Below are 22951 nucleotides of genomic sequence, written 5' to 3' on the forward strand. Positions count from 1 at the left end.
TGCCAGTGATTGCACCTGCAACAGAAGTACAAACGCTAGTGTCAGCAATTTTGTGACGCTTCAGAACCGTCCTGAATTCTTCAAAACAAATATTCTTGACACCTCAGTTGCCAAAGTGTCAGTAAATGTGAACTGACCTCTATATTAATCTATACTGCTACATAAAAAAAGGTTAATTCGGGAAAAGTAATTTAATCTGCAAATGGATGCTGACCAGTATATTCTGAATGACAAATTTGGGGAAAAAAACCTCTTCTTATGATCGGGTGAATGTGTTAACTATATTACCACACCCTTCTTACTTATTTACACCACCTTGACTATGCAGACTACACCCAAAACAAAACGTATGACAGTGTTTCCAGACAAAGAGCTTAATTTTTACCACAAATGGAGCAATCTCTGATTTTGTTCATGAAAGGAAAAGGGAGAATTGGGAATGTTGGTGACAGAACAAAAACAACTCAACAAAGAATGCTATTTTTGATTTATTAATGAAAAATATGCATTTTCACATGAATAAGATAACAACAGATGTACAATAACAAAACTTTTTATAGGAATCTATGTAACAAGACATCTTGCACTGAGGTTAATAAGCCACCACCTCCAACATTTGCTGAGAGAAAATTAACTTCAACCGATACGAACAGCATTGGAAGTTAGTCATGAATCTCAAACAAAGGGTCTTTTTTACACAGTACCAATAAAGTGGGTTCCAAGTTTGCAGGAGGCAACAACATAGTGAATACTAAAAATGATATTAACACACATGCACTACACATATGCTGAAGCTATCTAACAAATAAAATCTTACGACACTTAAAAAGTATATACTTATAAATATCACAGTTTGAAAATAAAATTGGATATGACAGGTAACACAATACAGGTGCACTGAAATTGCTCTCCTACACAAGAATTTAACATATGGACTGTTTCTCAGAAGCAATTTTGTAGTTATTGTCAGTTTTATACTTATAACTACCAGAAGTAGACTATTTACGTCACACCTTTATTATGTTTTGACACTGATATAGCGGAGAGGAAAACTGGAAGCAGATTTACCAGTACAATAATTTAACATACAAACTGCCATTTCTTTACATGTGCTGTGAAAAGATACACAAAATATTCTAAATAATGTTTTACACAATGTTTATATCTGCTTCACAAGCAAAAGGATACCAAAGAACCATCTTTACAGTAAGCAAATGCTCTGTTCCACTGTAATTCTTTATTTACAAATCTCTGAAGTTCTTTAATTACAGTCAATGTTATGGCCTACAAATGAGCAAATTTGCAGTTTCTGCATGAATTAAGTGCTTTTGGCAACTGCAGAAGGTACTAAAAATTGTAAATCAACTAAGCAGTTAAAGATCCTTTGCAAGTGTAAACTGATATGAGTAAAAGCTGCAACTGATATTTACCAAGCTTGCAAACTAAAGCAGTACTTCTTTAAATTACATTTTATAATCTGTTGTATAGACAACTGTCAACCTAAGTTTAGAAGGTTAAGTATCTGTATGATCAATAATATTGGTTTACATATATTCAAACAGTTCTTAACATTTCTTATCACAATCATAATTACATAACTTCAAACTCTTTATAAACCGGAACTAGAGTGCTTAACTGTGTTGGCTGATACTTATGACAGCATCACATGAGACTAGAAAAACAATACCTAAATCTGTATGCAGGATTACTGTACTCAATTATATATTTACAAAAGTTAAAGAAATTCTCTCTCTAAGGACCTTAAAATTATCTATTTTTTAAAGCATCAAGTTTCTGATTACGGTTTAAGAAATGGCAGTGATTTAAGTATGGCAGCCAGTTTGTGGTTCATTTGATAATCAGGTTATTTTTCATACAAGTTTTTCCAAAGTGCTTTGCATACTTCCTAGATCAATCAATACATATGCACTTTTAAATTCATTCAAATTGCCACATAAGAGGGGAGAAGGACGAGGAGGAGGGAGAAATAGCGCAGACTCCTGTCAAAATTTCTTAGTCACTGAAAGTGGAGATTTAAGAGGTCATTTCATGACACATAAGAGCACCCAAAATTAAATTATAAAGTGGCTTACTATTCACTACAATAACGTGAAGGCACTGATTATATATAATAGCTCTCAAATGCTGTTAGCTCACCAGTGCACGATTTGTTTTAAAAACCACTTCAGTATGTACTTAAAATATCACGAAATTTCAAAACAAAAGGGCAGGGACACTAAAAACCAACCTTTCAAATTTTATATAATTTCCTGTAAAAATTTAATTCAGCACCTGTGGTAACAGAGACAGTAAAATACGGCAGAATGGCACAAATCAAACACTGGCAGCTAGAGAAATTGCTTCTGAGATACTGACAGTATAATAGACACACAGAGGCTTGCAGAGGGACAAGGAGCTGCCCAGCTGTCGGCAATCACTTCATGAGGGCGCTCACCACTACTTTTGCATTGAGTGACTTAAGGTCAGTGTAAGTCTGACCGGTACCCACGAACACTATCGGCTGTCCAGTGATGTATGTCATGGATATAGCTGCACCAACCTGCACAAAACAAATTGTCACTATAATCTCTGTAGCAGTACATTCTTACCATCTAAGTTATAAATAACATAGGTTGGATCAGTAACTTTTTTAGAAAATATAGCAATTAACATATTTTGCTTTTTGGGAAAAACTCTCCAGTCAATCCGAAACACAATTCATCATGTTACTTTACACTTTTTTTATACGTAACAGCGTAGGGTAAAGCAAAGGGAAAGGCTGAGTGGGAACTCGGCACTTAACCACACAGGGCATTGTTGTAATAAAATGGCAAAGGTTGCAAATTTGTGCTGCACTGGGACTCAAAACCAGATGCTTCACTTCTTTAGAAGGGATTCCACAACTGCCTCGGTCATCAGGCCATGCGTTCAGTCCAGTATAAATTCCCAAATTATCACATGCTGTCCCTTGTCCATTAATCACCTTACTCGCAAATAATTGATTCCCGTAAGAGCTCAGAAGATATTATTGCACCCACACTGAAACAAACATCAAGGAGCCTCACACTCTTACACAACTGTATATACATGCCCAACAGAGCAGACAACACTCAGATTATGTATTTCTGTAAGAGGGCAACAGCTCCACGGTATTTGTTTCAGGGCGGGTGCAGCAATATCATCCAAATTCCTACTGGAGACAATTAGTGAGTAGGGTGGGGTAGGGTGGGGTGGGGTGGGGTGGGGTGTTAGAGGAGTGATACTGCATTGCAGCGAGCGATAAGTTGAGAATTTGGATCAGGTAGAACCTGTGTCCTGATGGCCGAGACGGTTAAGGTAACTGCTCTAGCAAAGTGGAGCATCCAGGGTCGAGACCAGGTCTGGCAGACATTTTCTACTTTTGTAATTGCATTACTACAATGCCCTGTGCAGTTAGAGGTCAACTGCTTCCCACCCATCCTTTCCCTCCACTTCCCCATCTTCACCTTCATATAAATATATGCACCGGCCACATCATCACAAGTAGTGGTTCAAATGGCTCTGAGCACTATGGGACTTAACATCTATGGTCATCAGTCCCCTAGAACTTAGAACTACTTAAACCTAACTAACCGAAGGACAGCACACAACACCCAGCCATCACGAGGCAGAGCATCACGAGTAGTGTCCATTCTGTCAGACATATCGGACAAATGGACACCACTCAGATATACAGCCTGCTTTCCACTCTCAATATTAACATTTTTCTGTTGGATGCGATAGACATGGCATACGTGACTTATTCCGGTTCAAAAGCTACTTTGTTTAACACTGTTTATGTTCCTCTCTGTCACGCTGACTACTGATAAATCGCACATTGTCTTTCCCCAGTCTGTTCATTATTGGTATGTGCTTCTTTCTCTTTCTCCTATTTCCTAGTTGTTTTCTCCTAAAACAAATAATCAGTTCTTAATATTTCATTTCTTTCTGTGCCTTTGTCAGCTCAGTTTCAACCTTTTGCAAGAAACACACAGGCAACGAATGATGAAAAAGAAAAAAGAAAAAAATTTCAAGGGTAGCACATAAGATGCAAAATACGTTACACACCATCGGACAGAAAAGTGAAGCACCCAGAAGATATAGTTGGGTGTCTCTGTAACGACGTATAGATACACACGATTGACATTTATATAAATGATTACAGTTGCAATTCTCTGTGACAGGTAGAACATCCACCAGAGCACATGAGCAATGTTCGTGTTTAGTTTGTTACAAGGCCTGATAGGATACATAAATGCTGTCAACAGTGTCCGACGTTGAATAAATGCTGGGCAGTGGCGACAGTGGTTTGATGTTGGACTGCACGGGAATACGAGGGCAGGCATATTCGCCAGCACAGTTCTGGTTGACCAGGTCTGACCACCACATGGTAGGATCGCTACATTGTGTACCAAGCACATTGTAGCCCCTTCACGTCTGTGCCTGGCATCCAAAAATGAGTAATGGGCTACCTGAAACATTCTGTGTCAACCTGGACCATTGGTGGGAGAGTAGCCAGGCTAGGGAATTACTGCCCCACACAGAACTGCCAGTAACACCATAACACCAACAGCTGCATTTGGAGCGGAGCTTTGACTGCTGATAAATAGCACTGCACTGTGTTCAGTGATGAATCGCAGTTCTGTACTAACACAGGTAAGCATCAGTAAGTATGGTGTCACCCTGAGGAAAGGTGGTGTTACTCCAGGCATTATGGCGTGGGGAGCAACCTGGTGTGACTTCAGGTAACAGCTGGCAGTGATTGAGGGAACTCTGACGGCACAACCGAACATCCTGTAGCCCCATTTGCTACCCCTCACACAATTTTATTGTAGAGCTGTTTTTCAACAGGACAACGCCTGCCAACACAGGCATGGCAAGTATCTATGAACTGTGTGTGATGTGATGGTACTGCCGTGGCCACCAAGATTCTCGGTTCTGTCTCCAACTATGTCCAAGTGCCAGTACTGGCATATCACGGACAAATTACAATGGCTGTGTGCCAGCAGGAGAGGATACATCGGCATTATGACATGACTGAGTCTGTGCAAGCACCAGGCTATAGAATGTGCAATGTCATACTGACAAGTGGGCTAATGCTGTGAAGTTCTTTGTACATGTGACATGATACTTGCAATCACTGAAATAACATCTGATATCCTCTCAACATATGAAGTTTCATTTTGAGTTTCTACTGCTTGTCTTCGTGCCTGTGCAACCCTCTCTTGGTCAGCAATGTAATCAGATCTTTCTCCAACTGATAATATTTGGAGCATTATGAGCAGGGCCCTCCAAAGAAATGTGATTTTGAAGATATAACATGCCAATTTGGCACGTCTTCCTCAGGACAGCATGTTACTGACTTGCTCAATTTGTGAAGATTTTTCCTCTTGAATAAATCATCAAATTTCCCTGAAATTATCATAATTTGTTTGTCTGTACATGTACACAACATCTCACATTTCTGTTCCATTTGGATAATTTCTTCACAGCGTGCCCCCCCCCCCCCCCCCCCTTTTTTTTTGGAAAAAAAAATTGTATTTAATATCAAGAACAAATTTATGGAAGATACCGCATCACGGATAAAATGCTAACTGGAAAGTGCACAAAAGCTCCTCTTTGCTTACCTTGTCATCAATAGTATCAAACTTGGTGAGCACTATTCCGTCGACCAGGTGGGGGTTGTCCATGGAAGAGTAGTCTGCAAGAGCCTGGTTGAATTTGACAAGCTGGTCCACAGCCTCATTTCCAACCAGCGCCTCACCCACAAACAACACCAAGTCTGGTTGGTTCACCTTGATCAGCTGCAACAACGTTAATCAGAAATGTGACATTTCTTCTGTAAAACCATAAATGCAGATGCGAGCAGCATGTTCTGGAGTATTTATCTAAAACTGATTGCTGTTTACAGTTTTCACTATAGTTTTCCCTCTTAGATAAGGTTATAAGATGAACTACAACAAAAGTACAATAACGGTAATGGATGCTGAGGGTAATTTGTTAGGAAATGAGACACTACAAGTAATACACGAGTTTTACTACTTGGTCAGCAAAGTGATTGACAACGGCCTATGTAAAGAGGAAAAAAAAAATGTAGATTGGGAAAAACAAGAAAACCATTTCTGGAACAGGGAAATTTGTCAACTCCTGATACAAATTTAAATGTTAGAATGTTCTTTCTGGAGCTATTTGCTTCGAGTGTAGCCTCGTAAGGAAGTGAAACATCGACAGTAACCTTTTGAAATGTGCTCTTACAGAAGAATACTGAAGATTTGATGAGTAGATCAAATAACTAATGAGGTGGAACTGAATCAGCTGGGCAAGAAAGAAATCTAGTACGCAATTTGACTAAAAGAAGGGCACAGTTGACAGGACACATCCTCAGGCATCAGGAAATTGTCAATCTGGCAATGGAGAGAAATAGCTAGGATGAAAACTTTAGAGGACGGCCAAGAGTTGACTACAGTAAGCAGATTCATATAGAGGCAAGTGGCAATAATTATATAGAGATGAAGAAACTTGCACACAATAAGATTCTGCACTGAGGGCCACATCAAACTAGTCTTCGGACTACAGACCACAACAATATTTTTGCACAACCTGGAAGTATAAACAGCATTTGAAGAAGCAAGAAATATAGCCAAATGAGGGGGAAAAAACCAAGAAGGCAGAAGAAAGACACTTAGATTAGTGGTCAGCAACATTGCAAGATACAACTGTCTTACCATTTTTGTCAGCAATACAATGTTTGTCCCAAAAGTTTTGGGAAAAAAATTCTCCAGTGAACTAGAAGGGCTAAGGTGATGAAGTCATTGGCACAGATGGTGGTGAGATGTTTTGGCTAATGAATGTGACTTTGTTCAGTTACCTATGGAAAGTGACAAGAGTGAGAACTGTGTTTTGTGCATAGAGTGTCTTCATGATATGTCAGAATATAAGATGCAGTAGTTAATTGAGGAGTAATAAACAATCAAATTTTGCATTAAACTAAAAAAATCGGGTTCTGAGTTGGTGGGCCTAATTCGGAAAGCTTTCATGGAGAAAGCCTTGTCTCAGCCAAGAATTTACAAATAGCACAAGATATTCCAGGAGGGTTGAGGAAACATTGATGGCAACTGTGTTACGAGCATCTGTCACGTCCCAAATGCACCAAAGTGTACGGAAAGCAGAAAAAGTTTTTACACGGGGATCAATATCTGAATAAAAAAAAGATTACAGCAGTAGTTTGTAATAAGCCTAATCTAATGTTTACTGGATTATGAGAAACAAAATATTAACAGAAAAATGTTCGCAACAGTGCTGACTGACGAACAGACGGAAACGTGTGTTGAAGTGTCATGAGTTGTTTAAATGCAGCAGAAGTGAGCATAATTTTTTTGAACATAGTTTTGAGAGATGCTGCCTTTTTGATTTGTGATATTGTGATGCTTCGGGCACAAAATTGTCATTAAGTGCCTGCAGTTCAAAAAAAAATGGCTATTGAAAAAACTTGACACCTGAACACGAAGTGAGTCGCTTAGCAGCAGCATTGCCACATCTGTGGCGGCAGCACAATTGTTTTGTTTTGTTTTGCTTTAGGGTGCAAAAAATAACTGGGGTCAAGTCAAAACTATACAATATGAACACAGAAAGGCGTTTAACGACTATTACATTAGTAGCAATTGACGGAAGAGAAGAAAGCCAAAAACAGGCACTTGGAAAAAGTGTTAATAAAGACACCACACAGAAACTGAGGTACAAGACTAAAAATTAAATGGCCTTCACCATATTGCTTTGGCGGATAAAAATTAAAATGCAATCGACAGCCCACATGTCATTCGCTAAAATGGTTGATAAATCAGACAGCAAACCCAAGCCGGAACATTAATGGTTTTTTTTTTAAAAAAAAAAAAAAAAAAGGCATTCTGAGACGAGTTCGTCCAAGGTGCTGGGAGATGCTTAATAAGCCGGCTTATTGCCGTGAAGAGAGGACGATTGGCGATGCCAAAGGGACACCACCACCTGCCACTTGAAGACTGAGGAAAGAGGACTGCAGCCTTGGCAGCAACGTCAGCAGCATCATATCCTGGCAGACCAACATGAGCAGGAACTCGCAGAAACATCACACTGGCTCCACTAAGAGTGAGCAAGTGACAGCTTTCCTTGACCCGCTGCAATAAGGGATGGGCAGTGTACAGCGCACATAGACTTTGAAGGGCACTGAGTGAGTCTGAGCAGAGGACACAATTGAAAAGGCTGTGTCATCGGATGTCCTCCGTGGCCTGCTACAAGGCGAAGAGCTCGACGGTAAATACTGAGAAGTGTGCTGGAAGACAATATCGAAAGACACTGGTGCCAGTGACGAAGGCACACCCGACCCCACGGTCAATCTGAGAGCCTACAGTGTATACAAAGGTACTATCGCAAAGTTCGATGCGAAGGTCGTGAAACTTAAGGTGACAGACCGAGGCTGGAGTAGTGTCCTTAGGAAGCGAATGAAGGCCAAGGTTAACATACATGGGCCATGCCATGAAGGGTTCACACCTATGGGGAAAGTTTCACGTAGTGTGATGGGGAAAGTTTCACGTAGTGTGAATGTAAGCCACCATAGCAAGTGCCGGAAGTGAACTCCAGGAGGTAACTGAGAAGAGGGATGAGCCCTATACTGACGATCAAAGGAACCATCAATGAAGGAGGCATAGGAGGGGTGGCAACGCATGGGAGACAAACGACATGCATAACTGTTGAAGAGAAAGTCACGGCGGTACGACAGTGGTAGTTCAGCAGCTTCAGCAAACAGACTCTTAACCAGGCTGGTGTAAAAGGTGTGCCTGGCCGAATGGATGCCATGATGGTAGAAAGTGGTGAGACGGCGTAAGAGGGATGAGCATGCAGGCACATAAACAAATCACCCATAGTCGAGTTTCGAACGGACAAGTGACCGTTGCAAATGGAGGAGGTTGGTTTGATCGGCACCCCAGGAAGTACCACCGAGGGACCGCATACACGAGCTGCCAGGTAAGATACATGGGAGGACCAAGAGACTTTCCTATCGAGCATGGGCCCCATGAATTTCATAGTTTCAATGAACGGAAGGGGAACAGCTGCAAGATATAGAGGTGGTGGGAGAAACCATTTGTGCTGCCAGAAATTCATACAGACGGTTTTGTCAGTGGAAAAGCGAAAGCCATTGTCGATGCTCCAGGAGTAAAGACGATCGAGATAGTGCTGAAGACACCACTCAGACAGGTGCATGGAGAATTGCAATAGATGGCAGAATCATCAACAAAAAGGGAGCCAGAGATGCCCGGTGGGAGACAGGCCATTAATGCGATAGCAAAGAGGACAATGCTCAGGACGTAACCTTGAGGCACACTATTTTCCAGGATAAAGGTGTCCAACAAGGCAGAACCCACACACACCTTGAGAACTCGGTCTTGTAAAAACACCTGAAGAAAAAAAAAAAAAAAGCAGGGCAGGTACCCACGGAAGCCCCACGTGTAAAGAGTACGGAGAATACCAGTTCTCCAGCAAGTGTGTAGGCCTACTCCAAATCGAAAAACATGGCCACAGTCTTGGATTTCTGCAGAAAATCATTCATGACATGGGTGGACAAAGCAACGAGATGGACAACTGCAGAACGCCGCGCCCAAAATCCACACCGCATTCGTCAGTAAATTGCGTGACTCGAGCCGCCACACAAGCCAGGCATGAATCATACATTCCATCACCTTGCAAACGCAGTTGGTAAGGGAGATTGGTCGGTAGCTAGAAGGAAGGTTTTTGTCCTTACCGGGCTTATGTATGGGTATCATGGTGGCTTCACATCAGTGTCCAGGATATGTGCTCTCTGCCCAGATGCGGTTGTATGTGTTAAGCAGAAAGTGTTTGCCCGCAAGAGAAAGGTGCTGCAACATCTGAATGTGGATGGAATCTGGCCCTGGGGCAGAGGATCTGGATGAATTGAGAGCATGATCTAGCTCCCTCATAGTAAAGATGGCATTGTAGCACGCACAATTTGGAGAAGAGAAGGGTATCGCCCGAGCCTCCTCTGCTCGTTTCCGATGGAGTAAGGCAGGATGATAGTGGGAAGAGCTTGAAACTTCTGCAAAATGGCAGCCCAAGGTGTTGGAGATAGCAATTGTGTCCACGATGACACCGTCAGCTACTGTCGGGCCAGAAATTGGAGGATGGATCTTGGTTCCAGAGAGCCATCGGAGGTTGGTCCACACGACAGAGGAAGATGTGGAGCTGTTAAAAGAACTAGTGAATGAAATCCAGCTAGCTCTTTGGCTATCCAAAAGAACACGACAACACCTTGCATGCATCTGTTTATAATGAATGCAGTTGGCCAGCGTAGAGTGGTGGTTAAAAATGCGGAGAGCACGTCTCCATGCACGAATTGCGCTGCGGCAAGCCTCAGTTCACCAAGGGCCTGGGACATAACATGGTAAAGAGAAAGTTCGGGGGGTGGGGGTGGGGGTGGGGGGGATGGAACGTTCTGCAGCAGTAAGGATAACGTTTGTGAGATATTTTACATGGTGATCACAACTGGGGAAATCTTGTTCTTCAAACGTCACCAGGGAGGAGTCAAGCTACCAGTCAGCCTTAGGAAGCTCCCATTTAGGCGTGCACGCGGATTTGGTTGGAGTCAGCAAACAGAAATCGTCGCTCGAGTAGGTGTCAGAACGGACCACTCAAGACAATGGGCAAGCTGGACAGTGCAGAAGGAGAGGTCCAAATGGAAATAGGTGTGCGAGGAGTCGGAAAAGAAAGTGGGTGCTCCAATGTTAAGGCAGAAGACGTTAAGTTGGTTAAGAAGGTCGGTCAAGAGGGCACACCTCCGACCGGTCCTGGGAGAACCCCAAAGGGGAGGATGTGCATTAAAGTCACCAAGTAGCAAAAATGGGGGAGGTAGCTGCCCAATAAGCTGTAGAAAGTCTGCCCTGCTGACAGTGAATGACGGAGGGACATATATGGTACAGAGGAAAAAAAGTCAGGTTGGGAAGGAAAAGGCAAACTGCAACAGCTTTAAGACTGGTAGTCAGGGAGATGGGTTGACTATGAATGTCATCCCATATGAGCAGCATGACACCCTCATGAGATGGAATGCCAACCTCAGGGGCAAAATCAAAACGAATCGGTAAGAAATGTGAAAGCTCAGAGCGGTCGTGAGGGCGCAATTTTGTTTCCTGAAGGCAGAGTACAAGAGGACGTTGTGACGCTAAAAGCAGCCGTAAACCCTCCTCCTGGGACCAAAGACCACAAACGTCCTATTGGAGGAGAGTCATGATGAGAAAAAGATGTAGGGGTGCCACCTCAGCGGCTGCCGAGTGACAGCTGAGGCAGAGGCACTAGCACAGGGCACAGAAGCAGGATCCTGCTCCATGGGATCCACAGAAGCACCAGCTTGCTTGTGCGGTCAGTCTGTGAAAAACGGTTATTGATGTGCACCGGCGACACGAAGGCTGCCTGGGCTAAGGTGTCACACGGCAACACTGTCGAAGAGGGGTATCACGCGGCGATCTTCGAGGTGGCGAAGGAGAGGACCGTTTGCCTTTGGTGGACATCTTCCAGCCTTTCCGGTTAGATCAAGACTCGGGTGTTTGGCCGAAGGGATGGAGGAAGTCATCACGGGAGTAATCCTGTCCTTTCCAGCCTACCTGTTGTGTAGCTGCTGGCTTCGTCCCTTGAGGTGAGAGTTTGACGGCTTGTTACAGAGCTGGCCGGCGGGATGGCGAAGCTACCTTGACACTGGGCGAATTCACAACTTCAGAGCTGAATTAGAGGTTGCATGTCTGCATGGCCATGTCCTTCATGAAGCAAGGGTAACAAGAACAGAACTATAGGTGTCAGATGGGAGAACGCTGTGTTTACGACTAGCCAGTAACTTGTGAGCAACTGGATAAACCACCTTTCCCTTTACCCGGATCTCTTGAACAGCCTGCTCATCAAGATACACTGGACAATCCCGAGAGGAGGCAGCATGGCCACCATTGCAGTTGATACAGAGGGAAGAAGGAGGTGGACAATCGCCCTCTTGAGCATCCGTACCACAGGTGATACATTTGGCTGAGTGTCGACAAGACGTTCTAGTGTGGTTGAAAAGATGACACTGGTAGCAGGGCATCGGGTTCGGAATGTATGGCTGGATGGTGATAATGTCATAGACTGCTTGGAGCTTGGACGGAAGCACCACTATCACAGGTGAGAGAGAGTGCAAGTGGGCATTAAGGAGCAATCAACTTTTTTTCATTACACGATGGATGGCAATGACACCCTAATCAGAAAGGTAAGATTGGATTTCAGCCTTGGTTAGACCGTTTGAGCAGCCTGGTGTAAGTTACAACACGGGAAGAATTCAAAGTTCTATGGGCCTCGACATGAACAGGGTAACCGTGGAGAAGTGAGGCAGCAAGCAATTTTGCTCTAGAATCAGAAGTGGTCTCAAAAAGAAAAGTGCCATTCTGTAAACAAGAGCAGGATTTCACAGGACCAGCAATTGCATCTACACCTTTCTCAATAATGAACGGATTTACTGTGGCAAAGGACTGACTGTCTTCAGCACGTGAGACCACGAGGAACTGTGGTGCAGTGGGAACGGCTTTGAATCATTAGTCTCATTACCCTTACTTTTCTTAGACGTTGAGTGGGAAGATGATTGACTTATCATGAGGAAATCCCCAATGGTTGCCAGCATCTCTGATGGTGTGCTCCTTGCAACTGGGGGGGCCCCTCGCAAGGGGGAGCACCTGCTTTAGGCGATTGTTCACACCTCATGTAACACCTTCCGAACACCTGACAGAAGGACCAATCGGCAATTTTGGAATGTTACAGCTTCCTGGGACTAGCCTGTAGCAGGGGGTACGCGCGAACCCTAACTGTCGACCTGGACCTGGGAATTATGCATTACCCAGTCACCTGTAACATGTCAAATGTGTGAGCTGGGCTTCAGGAGCACACAGGGAGGAAGAAGAAGAAGAAGAAGAAGAAGAAGAAAGAGGATCCTCAAATGCCGAAGTGGAGGAATGAGAGAAGGGAAACAGAGAAAGGAAAAGAGAGTGAAAAACAAAGGGGAGACTGTTTGCACATCAGCGACAGAATGCAGAACATTCCCAATAATACCCCAGACATGGTCCCCAAGGGAGGGGAAAAAGAATAGCAAGAGGATAGACATGCAACATGGAAGAGAAAAAAATGCTGCAACGGCTGGGGCCCCCATGGTAGCCAAACATGAACCCACCAAAGAGTGGCGAGCCCCCTCGGAAGAATGGCAGCACTACGGCAGTGACACGTTCCTTGGCAGAACTGTCATGGGTAGTGAGGCATGAGTTGCTCACAACTGAGCAGCAGTCAATCTCTTTGATCAATTTGTAGTTCAAACAGACACTGCTGTTGCATAAAATGGTGTGCTTGGTGTCTGGGAGAGGAAGGGCATTCTGTTCATTGGCTTCCTACCCAGAAGGAATCAGTGATGGGAAAAACCGCCTGGTGGAAACTGATACCAGTATTTTACTTCTAAAAACCAGCATTTCTCAGTATTTGTATGATCTGTGTTATAACAGGTCTGTCTATTTTTTACTAATAACTGGATAGAACCCCATTTTATCAGTGCGTCATATCAGTGGTGCTAAATTGTTTTTTAATAAAACTTGCTTTAAAAACGAGTAATGTTTATTAGTAAACTTCATTTTAGTTAAACTGCCGATATCAATGAGCTGCAAACACACAAGAATTGGCACACCACTGCTGAGGCAATAATGCAGCTGTTGCTGTGCGAGGTGGCCTCTTAGACAATGTCTGCAGCTCTTATAAATGCATGACTTAACATGGAAAGTTGAGTTTTCACCCTTTGGCACTGACTATTCATAATGCTCAAATAGTGGTATGATCCTCTAATGTGAAACGATTTCCGAGATTTCAAAAGAATACAATAGTTCTGGGGAACCACGCGACCGCTACGGTCGCAGGTTCGAATCCTGCTTCGGGCATGGATGTGTGTGATGTCCTTAGGTTAGTTAGGTTTAAGTAGTTCTAAGTTCTAGGGGACTGATGACCTCAGAAGTTAAGTCCCATAGTGCTCAGAGCCAACAATATTTCTGGTAGTATTCAAGCCCTCATTGCTTTTGGAGATAAGCAGCGAAAGATGTACAGACTTAGGTTTTTTTATTATCTATTCTATTTGACATATCTTGAAATGTATAATGCAAAAGTGTGAGGGAGGCAAAAAAAATTTCAGTCTTTTTTGTGTCTATGTTTATTACTAAAAATAATAATAATAATAAGAAGTCAAAAATTGCTTATTTCTGAAACTGGTTATTTTGTGCAGTTTTTAAAGTTGGACTGGAGATAAAAAAAATAAATTACCGTAACTGAAAACTGGTTGCTTCAGTGATAACAATCACCCCTAAGGTGAACCAATGAATGTTAGACATTATTGTGAAACACTGCAGAAATTTCCACAGATCAAACAAAACTTTATGTGCTGATATAAGGCAACACTTGCCCACATTTGGCTCAGTGCACAACTAATGTTCTGAACGAATTCAGCTGGGAGCTCTTATCATCCACTGAACAGTACCGACTTTGCTTCCAGTGATTTCCATTTTTTCTTGTGCCTGAAAAAATTCCTTTCCTCCAGTCATCATTTTCACAATGCCAAAGAGCTGAAGACAACTGTTACGTGCTGGTTCCATTCCCGGTCAGCAGAAATGTACAGCACAGGAACACGCAACTCTGATCCCAAGATATGACATGTGTCTCAGTTCTGATGGAGATAAAAGTCGAAAAATAGTTGATACATCACTGTACCTGTTGCCAATACAGTTTTTCATACAACTTTCTTTTAAAGGAAGCAAAGAACAGGAAAATTTAATTTCTGGGTGAATCTCATAATTCCTTTTTAAATTATGAACTTCAATGTATTATTATTAGTTCTTGGCATGCATCTCCCCACATCGAGGTATCAGATGGTCTAGTGAAACGTAACAGCTAGCAGAGTCTCACCCACTTTAAATTAAGAGGATACGTTGAGTCTTGTTATGGTAATTCCAAACAGAGAAGTATAATCGATAGGTCATGTTAAATATTGTACATGCATATTTCGTGAATTTATTGTGAAGAATGCTATTTTAAGTATAAGTTGGCCTTGCTACCTACTGGCACTATATTTTGTGATTGACATTGTCAAAATCAAATGTATTTTGTTAATTTGTTAAAAAGAAAAGTGATTTACATTATTGCAAAACATGTATATACAGACCCTGCAAGGTCACTAACTTATGTCAGTTTTTCCAAGTGATTTCAAAGTGGTCACCATGCCACTGAGTTTTGTAAAAATAAGAGGACACTATCTTTTGGATAGAGATCTTTGGAGGTGGCAGAGGAAGACTTTCTTTTTTGTTTGGTGTGGAGTTATAATGGCCGTACAGTAGTATGATAGCTTTTCTAAGAAGGAAAAAAAAAAAAAAAAAAAAAAAAAAAAAAAAAAAAAAAAAAAAAAAAAAAAAAAAAAAAACCACAATATGTGTAGCACAAATTAGTGACATGCAATTGACTGCGTGGCCAGTGGTTGTATCACCAGGAAATCTCTATCTTTTATACAGCTGCCAAAGCAGATCAACTCACAGCACCAAAGATACAGAAACAGGAGAGGAAGCTTTTCAGTAATCACATACGGTACCTTGGCTAGCGCCCTCATTAGTGGCTCATTGTCTTGCATACGCCCTGCTGTGTCCACTAGCACCACATCCAGTCCCTGGTCCCGGGCATAGCCAATAGCCTCCATTGCAATCCCAGCTGCATCTTTGCCTGTCAAGATGAAGTAATACAGTGAAACGAAGAAATGTACATGTACATAGCAACATTTACTGTCACTATGTAACACCTGTAAGAAGAAATATTTCAAAAATAAACTACTATTACACAAAATAAGTTAGCACATACTCTCACTTGTTGACAGAACCTACTGATTTTGAGAACTAGCATTTAACACATTTATACGAGCCAACCTACACAGCTCCAACATATGTATTTTTTCTTCAATTGTAACTGAAGATAGTTTATCTTAGACAATACCACGTTATGAACGTATATTCACATTTATTTACAGCAGAATGTTTCATATATCAAAGCTACCTGTGAAAATTATTGTACAACAGTAAAAATTACAAAAAGGCAGTTTAAAGAAAAACATGAGTACTATACCTTGATCAGACTACAAAATGATTGACATCTATCTGTTTACAGGGCTGCCACCGTAGGAACATCCAACCAGAGAACACAGTGGTCGTACCTTCTGTTCTGGTCACCATTGTCAACTGTCTTTGTGGGAATAACTACATCCAGTAGCAGAAGACTGTTGTGACTGGTAACCTAACAGTTGTGTTATATTCTGATTTCTTTGTTTCCCTCTGTGGCAAATCTGTTTTGAACAACTGAAGGCCTGAAGCCTGTAGCAGATGTACAATGCAAGTGTGGTTGTTACACAAAGTTCAGCGAGCTGCTCAAGTTTTGCGTGGTCGTACACGTGAGTGTGTGATCGGTGTTCTAACATTTCAAGGAGGAGAGAGATACAATGGTGCAACTATTGCCTCCAACGAAGGTAGTCAGAACTACTGCAGATGCTTTGAAGTTTCATAAAAACACAGTTGTCCAAGTCTGGAAGTAAAAATACTGTGCAGGACAGGAAAGGGTTGATTTGTCAAAGGTAAGGATGCCTGTTAAAAAGAGGAGAGAACAATGATTAACATACTTTACTTCACTCCAACAAGGTGCAGTTTGTCACCACATATATGGATATCATGAAAGGAAAGAACATCTAAGCATAAAAGACTGTGCATTACTCTTTGTTTGGCAGAATTATTGTTGTTATTAAATTATTTAGTGGCAGCAAGACTTCTTAACAGTTGTCAGAACCTTCCATTTCCAAACAAAAGTCTGCCCCAATAGCTGAACGGTCAGCGCGTTTGAATGCCACGCACGTGGGCTCGGGTTTGATTCCCGGCTGGAGTGGGAGATTTTCTCCCCTCAGGGTCTGGGTGTTGTGCTGTCATCATCATTTCAGCCCCACTGTTGACGCGCAAGTCGCCCAATGTGGCATCACACTCAATAAGACTTGCACTTGGCGGCCAAACTTCCTGCCTGGGAACTCCCGGCCATTGACGCCATGCAATCATTTCCATTTTTCGAAAAACAAAAAAATTAATGCATGTAAAACTATAATGGAGACAAATGATACTGTTGTGCAGCATTGTCAGTTTTTAAGAGACATTGTTAAAGTACCATCTCAAGACACTGTGTGGCTTACCTAAACATAGATAAGTGACACTCATTCTGTCAGGAATGACTGGACAGATGATAGTATATGTTGAAGCATTGCTTTTACCTTGGGAAAGGTTGCAAGAATCACTGTCTTGATGTGCTGGAATTTCATCTGGTTTCATACCAAACGGTCATCTGGTTTGAATGCTGGGGAAAACAAATGACTATCATGGTGAGACAAACCTCAATAGTTTTCTGAAGCAGTTGAAGTGGATCAACTGTTGGAAAACTTAAATTGGTCATCTGCCATTGTAGAGGCTGATTCCCCACACCACGTTAAGCAACAAGGATATTACGATCCTGTAAAGCGAACTCAATACTGCATGTCAACAGGAAGTGTGAGAGGTTAGCACAGAGCAGCACAGCAGTTGGGCTTATATGGCCATACAGCACATGCACACTGCAGCAAACTGACAACATTGCTCCCTTCCACGTTCAACTGTGGTTCGCTGTCAATCACTTTGATATTCTGATCAGGGTATAGGCTTGGTCTTGTTGAAATAGTTACCCCACCCTCCATGTTCATGGGTTTAGAAAAACTATGGAAAACCTAAATCAATGTGACTGGAGGTGTGTGTAAATCTGGACAGCCACTGTTAAACAGATCACGTGCAGAGCAGAAACAGTTCTTAAGGAATGGAGAATTACACTAACTAAAGAAACAACTGCAACAAAAAGAGAACTACAAAGTAGTTACTGCAATAATGGTACGTCCTGGGCAAAAGAGATACTTTTTTAGTAAAGATAACAACTCACCAAATAATAAAGGCGTTGAGACATTGGAATGCACAAAAAACAAAATTGAAAACTTCCCTATTTTTTCAGGCAAATCCTTTTAGGCCTAGAGTACAAATGCAACAGGCTGAGGGAAAGCCTAATGCATGATGAAAGAAGAGGAAGTAGTACAAATGAAATGATCATGTGGCACTGATGGTCATGAGTCCCCACCTGGGGAAGTTCGCCTGCCATGTTGCAAGTCCTTTCAGTTGAGGCAAGACTGGGTGACTTGCATGTCGATGATGATAACACAACCCCCAGTCCCCAAATGGATAAAACTGACCCGACTGGGAATCGAACTGGGCCCACTGCATGGCAGACAGACAGACACTGAGCTAGCTTTGCTTACTTTTATTCCAGGAAATTTTTGATGTTTTACTTAAGACTTTCCATTGCCAGACTCCTTGTAAGGAAAGAGTACAACAACATAGTGCTGACTAACTAACAAATGGTAATATGAATTAGTTAACAATATTCTCATTTATAGAATGAGATGTTTTTCAGACGTTAAAGTGGGTGAAAGTTAAGTGTGTGTTTCAGAGAATGCACAGGTAGATGTCAAACTACGAATCTGTCAGCCTTGGCAATAGTGAATGAGGAGGGAGTACTCAAGTCCAGATTGGTACTAAGATTTTTTTTCTGGCTTTTAATATTACTTAGACCAATTCGAATGGTTTATACCATGAAATTACACCGTGGTTTGGATTTCACTTTAAACTATCGGTCTCCTTATAACTGTTCCATTCTTGGTGTATCTTGCATGACATTGTCTTCCTGTGGCTTTCTGTAATTTTTTTCTTATCAGATTTACCAGTTTCTGAGAGCTCATCAATTGCATTCTGGAATTCGACTCATGGTTGTTAACTATTGATTTACCTCTACTTCTGACTCTTATCTTTACTCTCTTAAACAAGATGTCTGGTTTTTTTTCTTTTTTCTACTACCTATATCTTACACTATCTTTCCACTCCTGAAATTAGTACTCCAATGTTTCCAAAACTCGAGCTTCAATACACTTTCTGAATTCACTGACCTGTATTTGCAATAGTTCTTACTTCCTAAGCGCCCATGAAATACACACCCTTCATCTGTGTAAATATCAAATATTTCTTATCTACTGATGAAACAGTAAATACGATAAATTTCTTGCATAAAAATAAATGTGAGTAAAATCACTTAAAACACTGTGTTAAAATGTTTAATTGGGCCACAGTTGCAGGCACGAAGATAAAACTGCTTTGTGTCCAAAATTACGTACCATATCCTTTCTCATAGAGCTGCACCATTTGCTTGCCACCATGCATCTCGGGAGGATGCAGATTATTCAATGAACGAGTGTGCGTACGGAGCTGTTCGACAGCACCGGCACGGAAGGTGTCACAGGCTGCGATGAGCACTCTGAGGCCATTCTCAACAAGCCAAAAACAGATCTAGAAAGAAGGCAGTCAGTTGCACTAAGTCATACTCTCACATGCTAAAAACAAAAATAATCAGTTATTGACAATATAATGTAAATGGATAGATAAAAAATTCACTCACCAAGTGGTGGCAGGAGAACACACACACACACACACACACACACACACACACACACACAGGTTTAACTTTGGCAAGCTGTTGGAGGAACTGGCTCCTCCTGGCAGAAGAGTTGAAGGGGAAGGAAGAGGGATGAAGGAAAAGGACTGGAGAGGTTTACCCTTTCTTTCTCATCCTGTCTGGTAAGTCTCCCTGACCCGGGGCTCTGTGTAACTTTTCTAAACTGTGCCCTTTTCCTTAAACCTCTCTAGTTCACTCCTCTTCCTTCCCATTGAACTCTTCTGCCAGAAGTAGGAGTCACTGGCTCCAAAATCTTGTAAAAGTAAAATCATTCTGTGTGTGTGCACTCATTCCTGCTGCCACTTGCTGAGTAGACTTTTTATCCACCCATTTCCATTAGATATGTAGCAGCGTGTAATTTATAGAAGTACACACACCTCCTAGCTTTCAGAACTATAACTTACTTCCTCAGGGAGAAGGAAGAGATAGCTTGGGAACATTAAAAGGGAAGGGAACATCACACAGATCCCAGGATGAGACGGACCCACCTGTAATGAGTTGCAAGAGAGAAAGACAGTGGAGGAGGTTCCAGAGATAATAGGTCAGAAACTAATGACATGTAAATAAAGAAGTATGTATAAAAATATAATGAAAAATAATGATAATGAAAAAAGGGGGTTAGTGGAGAATGTGTTAATGGAGATTAAGTGTAGGTGGATGTCAAGATAAGACGATGCACTGGAGAGCCAGCTCCCATCTCCAGAGTTCAGGAAAAACACAGTCGAGACGTCACAAGAAGATCCCCGACAGCTCGCAGCACTGTCACCATCTTTCAACTAATAAGTGTTAAAGGTTGCAGGCGAAAACAGCAGCCATCTACAGAGCTTCAACAACAATGAGGCACTGCCACAGAGACGTTTATAAAATCACATTATGTTATCGGTTTAAGTAACCCTGCAAAAGCTGCCGTGCCCAGCCCGCTGCAACTGCCAAGGATCAGCTTAAAATGACAACTGTAATATCTTGATGATGGCTCCAAATAGCCTACATGGCATAGCATCAAGCAGGCATTCGGGTCCTTGTGCCATGCTATAAATCACTTTTAACAACTGTGTGCTGGGTATCCCCAACTGCATGCTGGGTATCTTCTACAATGAAGATAAGTACACAGTCCAGCCACACTGATCTGACCACTTGTTGAAATCCTGAATAACCACATTTTGCAGCACAGCCCTGCAGGAAGAGAGAATGAATCAGGTTCTGGAAGGTACTGATAGGGATGTGGAGCCATGCTGACTACAATGCTGTGGCCAGCTGCAATGGGTTTCTGATGGAAGTGGTCTCACAGAGTCTCGATTGAGCTTAAATAAATCTGGCTAGTTTGATGGCCAGGGGAGCACGGTAAACTCATTCTGGTGCTTTTCGAACCGCGCACATACAGTTTGAGACGTGCGACACGTTGCACTGTCCTTATGGTAGATGCCATTGCGCTGAGGAAAAACAAACTGCATGTACAGGTGGACATGGACCACAAAGATTGAGGCATAACTGTGTCGATCCATTGTGTCTTCCAGAACGACATCATCACCAAGGGAACACTGAAAACTTTCCCCCAGACCATAATACTCTCTCCTCAAGCCTAGACCATTCCGACAATCGCACGGCTGTACCCACCGATGGCCTTCTGTCCAATGGAGCACAAGATGTGACTCATCTGAAAAAGGCACCCGTTGCCACCGAGTGGACGTCCAGTTGAGGTATTGGCATGCAAATTACAACCTTCGACAATGACCGACAGAAGTCAGCACGTAGACATTCGTACAGCGCCTGCTGTAGAGTTCAGTACTCAACGACATTTGTTGAACGATTGTGAAGGAGACATTGTCGATCGCCCCTTGGTTCATCTGGGTGGTCAGCTGCTCAATGGTTGCACGTTTATTCACCCATACACATCTCCACAACTGCTGTTCACCTCATCATCTATGATTTTGGTTTTAGATGGCACCATTTCACCATGTACGGCATACTTTAAACACGGCAGTGCACCGTAAGTTTATAAACTAAGCCACTTCAGAAATGCTTCCACCCTTGGACCAGCAACCAATGATCATACCCTCACATCATGACAAGAACATTGTTTTCTGCATCTTAAAAACAAAGATGATGTGACTTACCAAACGAAATCGCTGGCACGTCGATAGACGTGCAAACAAACACAAACATACACGCAAAATTCAAGCTTTCGCAACAAACTGTTGCCTCATCAGGAAAGAGGGAAGGATGTGGGTTTCAAGGGAGAGGATATGGAGTCATTCCAATCCCGGGAGCGGAAAGACTTATCTTAGGGGGAAAAAAGGACGGGTATACACTCACTCGCACACACACACACACACACACACACATACACACACACACACACACACACACACACACACACACACACATATCCACACATATACAGACACAAGCAGACATCGAATGCTTGTGTCTGTATATGTGTGGATGGATATGTATATGTGTGTGTGTGCGCGCGCGCGCGAGTGTATACCCGTCCTTTTTTCCCCCCTAAGATAAGTCTTTCCGCTCCCGGGATTGAAATGACTCCTTACCCTCTCCCTTAAAACCCACTTCCTTGTCTTTCCCTCTCCTTCCCTCTTTCCTGATGAGGCAACAGTTTTTTGCAAAAGCTTGAATTTTGTGTGTCTGTCGACCTGCCAGCACTTTCATTTGGTAAGTCACATCATCTTTGTTTTTTTTATATATATATATATATATATAAAAACAAAGATGATGTGACTTACCAAATGAAAGTGCTGGCAGGTCGACAGACACACAAACAAACACAAACATACACACAAAATTCAAGCTTTCGCAACAAACTGTTGCCTCATCAGGAAAGAGGGAAGGAGAGGGGAAGACGAAAGGAAGTGGGTTTTAAAGGAGAGGGTAAGGAGTCATTCCAATCCCGGGAGCGGAAAGACTTACCTTAGGGGGAAAAAAGGACAGGTATACACTCGCACACACGCACATATCCATCCACACATACAGACACAAGCAGACATATTTAAAGACAAAGAGTTTGGGCAGAGATGTCAGTCGAGGCAGAAGTGTAGAGGCAAAGAAGTTGTTGAAAGACAGGTGAGGTATGAGTGGCGGCAACTTGAAATTAGCGGAGATTGAGGCCTGGCGGATGACGAGAAGAGAGGATATACTGAAGGGCAAGTTCCCATCTCCGGAGTTCGGATAGGTTGGTGTTGGTGGGAAGTATCCAGATAACCCGGACGGTGTAACACTGTGCCAAGATGTGCTGGCTGTGCAC

At 42.4% G+C, this 22951-nt stretch overlaps 1 protein-coding gene across 2 annotated transcripts in view; it reads right to left on the reverse strand.

Moving 5' to 3' along the window:
- Positions 1-470: 470 nt before the first annotated feature.
- LOC124550947 (signal recognition particle receptor subunit alpha homolog) overlaps positions 471-22951 on the reverse strand; it is a 75327-nt gene continuing 52846 nt past the window's right edge. For both annotated transcript variants that reach the window (XM_047125759.1, XM_047125758.1), the window contains 4 exons: positions 19355-19526; positions 15680-15807; positions 5646-5822; positions 471-2560 (listed from right to left, as the gene is read on the reverse strand). In XM_047125759.1, coding sequence (XP_046981715.1) covers positions 2435-2560; positions 5646-5822; positions 15680-15807; positions 19355-19526 — 603 coding nt within the window. In that variant the 3' untranslated portion in view covers positions 471-2434. The remainder of the gene's footprint in view (positions 2561-5645; positions 5823-15679; positions 15808-19354; positions 19527-22951) is intronic.

Source organism: Schistocerca americana, chromosome 9, assembly GCF_021461395.2.
Source record: "Schistocerca americana isolate TAMUIC-IGC-003095 chromosome 9, iqSchAmer2.1, whole genome shotgun sequence".
Lineage (NCBI taxonomy): Eukaryota > Metazoa > Arthropoda > Insecta > Orthoptera > Acrididae > Schistocerca > Schistocerca americana.